Source organism: Drepanopeziza brunnea, assembly GCF_022702325.1.
Source record: "Drepanopeziza brunnea f. sp. 'multigermtubi' strain 214-2 chromosome Unknown ctg11, whole genome shotgun sequence".
Lineage (NCBI taxonomy): Eukaryota > Fungi > Ascomycota > Leotiomycetes > Helotiales > Drepanopezizaceae > Drepanopeziza > Drepanopeziza brunnea.
In genome coordinates, this window is record NW_027094074.1 from 2,353,828 (window position 1) to 2,357,353 (window position 3,526).

The 3,526-nt window shown below is 46.5% G+C and overlaps 1 protein-coding gene across 1 annotated transcript; it reads left to right on the forward strand.

Moving 5' to 3' along the window:
* Positions 1-637: 637 nt before the first annotated feature.
* L3040_006782 (uncharacterized protein) lies at positions 638-2,914 on the forward strand (the record flags this gene model as incomplete). The annotated part of the gene is made up of 1 exon (XM_066154241.1): positions 638-2,914. One exon carries the CDS (start codon positions 638-640, stop codon positions 2,912-2,914), a length of 2,277 nt encoding a protein of 758 aa, XP_066011216.1.
* Positions 2,915-3,526: the final 612 nt, after the last annotated feature.

Here is a 3,526-nt window from a genome sequence, read left to right on the forward strand (position 1 = left end):
TACACGTGACTCCTTTCTATTGTATAGAAGGAGTCAGCTTTCTTAGAGCAGATCAATCAACAAGAAAAACAAGCAACAAATTGAGTATTTTACCACCGAGTGTTTTGCAATTGCAAGTACTTTGACGACGTCACGAATTTTACGAATATTACGAGAGATCGCTACCGGCGATCCAACACTGATCAGTGATTGTTTAATCGCCAACGAAAGCGTTACTCAATCACAAAGAAGCTAAGATCGATCGAAGAGTTGGGACTTTACTTCTACTTACTCGAAGAGTGTAGAAGTGGTGAGTTTGCGCTATAAGAAACCTGCAACCGCAGTGAAAATCACTTACCTCTTACTACGATACCTTTACACCTTTACAACGGAAGAGCGATTCCGTACCAAGTCGCTTTCTTATACCACCGCCTTACCTCACCTACTACGGAAGAGCGATTCCGAACCAAGTCGCTTTCTTACACTTCGATACCTTTCCCTTTCTACGGAAGAGTGATTCCGAACCAAGTCACTTATATACAACCTATCAACGCTGTAGAGCCACGCTAGCTACACACAGCAATACAACAATATCATCAACGCTGTAGAGCCACGCCAGCTACACACAGCATATAATACTACGCCTCAACTAAGCAACATGCAATCAATCGATCCCCGAGGCAGCGAGAATATACAAGGAGCTTCTGGAACGTCAGCAAGAGCTCAAACAACAGGGATTCAAGCACCTCGAATCTCTACAAAATTTACGGACCCCTTCTCGAGACCCGCGGAACCTCCCTCAATGCTACCGAACGACCCAAGCACTCGGAATACCTTCGAAGCACCAAACGAAGACACGTCGGACCTCGGTTTTAACCTCGATTCACTACCGTATTCGAAGCCAGAAAGTCACACAAAGGCTAGATTAATTATCGAGGACTTCTTGGACATAAAGAGTAAAGGTTTAAAAGACCACGAGCTTTGGTCTTTATTCCGACACGCGTTTGCTAGATGGACCGCGGACGAGTTCTCGTTGGCCGCCAAACAAGCACACGGCCGAGGAAACAAGTTTACGCTGCTTATTAAGCTAAGGGAGTACTTATTGTCTAAGGGAGTTTGGTGCCTTCCAAGGCAAAAAGGCTACGCCAATGGACTAGCCTCAATTATACAAATGGAGAAGGAGCACCAATGGACCTGGGAGGAGCAGCGAGCGCAGCAAGCAGCAATCGAAGGGTTTGATTCTAGGTGGAACGATATTACAATCGCCCGCTTAAATCGACAAACTGAGGAAGTTGCTAGAATTCAAGGGAAGCAGGTCGAAAGGTTTCCTGATCAATCAGGCCTTATTCGTCTTACCAAAATCATCGACGAACCCTCACTTGCAAATTCGCTTCGCCAATCACTCCGAGAGGAGTACGAGGAGCTCCGACGCCAAAAAGACGCTATTGCTCGTGACCTCGATGATCTACGCAATTTGACGATTACGAGGGACGCGCAACAGCGTAAGGAGAGAATCGAGGAGGCTACAAGGCACAAGGAGGAGCTCGAGGCAGCTAAGGCAACAAGGCAATCATCAAGGCGCAGTTCTCGCAGTTCTCGCGATTCACTTCCCTCTCCCGTTCCTTTGTTACTTCAGCCAGCGATTTTGTCACCGAAAGAATACGCAAGGGAGTACAACGAGTACAACGACGAGCCTCTTAATGTTGAAGCCCAAGGCAGAGATCAAACCTACCGAGGGTATAATCTCAAGGAAGAGAGTCGGAGAGAAGAGGACCAGGGCAATGGATACCGCCAAGGCCGAGCCCAAGGATACGAGCAGAAAAGGGAACAAGCTTCTGCTAGCAATCCTAACGATCCTGACGACTCGGACGGTGATCCAAAAGGAGGGAATAAAAAGGGAAACGAGTGGAATGGGCACGGAAGAAGAGGAGGAGGACACGGTGGCCCGACAAGGGGACAAGGAAATAAGCCGCCAAGGGACCCTGGACAAGACCCTGGACGAGGATACGAACCCCCCGGCGGACCTGGGCCAAACCGACCCCTTACCAGCACCCCTTTTTCGACTCGAGTGCTAGCCAGGCACACCTACGGCACCCCAAGCGACCCTGACGACGACGATTTTCCTGAGCTCGGAACGGCGGACCCACACCCGAGGGCGAAGGAGTTAGCTTTATTTGCAAGGAGTTTTCCTAAAGAGCTGAAATATTCAGGTCCCGAGGATGACTTTAAAACTCAGCTGAGTATTTTCGCAGACCAAGCAAATCGGTACGGATTGACCTTAAACGACTACCTAGCGGCGTTCCTTATTATGCTTACGGGGGAAGCTATTAGCTTTTATTACAACCACGTGATCAAGGCCAAGCTACCTACCTTCAAGGCAAACGCTATTGCAATAAGGGACCATTTTGAGACTGACCAACGGCGGCAAGCTAATTACGACCGTTGGGAAGAAATCTCACTGGAATTAATTCGGAAGGAGAATCCAGCCAATTCGTTAGTTGAATGCTTTGAAAAGCTCGAAAAAGAGCTGAGAGCAGTGCAAAGGGCTCTACGACCAGGTCTGAAGGACGATAGGAGTCTCGCTGACAAGCTGTATTCAGCTTGTAAAAACGTGCCAGAGACGACTATTGCACGGATGAACCCCGCAATCACCTTTACCGCCGCGATTGCTGATATTCGCCGAGCAATTGCTTTTGCAACGGAGATCATTCAACCTCTTAAGAGTGAGAGCTCTCGACCTTCCAAGGCAAGCAGAGCTTACGCGAGCTCTAGCGAGCCATTTGATCACTCTCAGCACTCTTCTCAGCACTCCTCTCAAACCTCCCCTCAGCGCACTTCAAGCAAAGCTGATTCCGACGACCTTGAGGACGAGTACGAGTGTTTTATTCAAGGCTGCCAATACGGAGGGGAGCACTGCGAGCACTTCGCAAAGTGACGGGTTTTTCAAAAGGAAAAGGGGGGCTTGTTTCAAGAAGGATTTTTCTTTGTTCCTTGCGTTTGAATTTTTTATTATTACTTTCTTTCTTTTCGGTCGATATAATAGTTGGTAAAGCACTGTTTGCCAAAGAAAGTTTTGCCGGTGTCGGTATATTTATATCGACCTTAGCTAGTAATTAGTAGTTGGGGAGGAGCTCACTCGTGAACCAAGGTTCACGGGTGACTAGGCATGCTTCGCTTAGCTTGTCACAGGTCCGGGGACCCCCCTTAACCTGCTTGTAAACCTAGTATTTAGCTAGTACACGTGACTCCTTTCTATTGTATAGAAGGAGTCAGCTTTCTTAGAGCAGATCAATCAACAAGATCAAGAAGCAATAAATTGAGTATTTTACCACCGAGTGTTTTGCAATTGCAAGTACTTTGACGACGTCACGAATTTTACGAATATTACGAGAGATCGCTACCGGCGATCCAACAATTAGTAAATGTGATTAATAAATATAATTAGTAAATGTGATTAATAAATTTGATTAGTAAATGTGATTAGTAAATATGATTAGTAAATCGATTAGTAAATATAATTAGTAAATATGATTAGTAAATATGATTA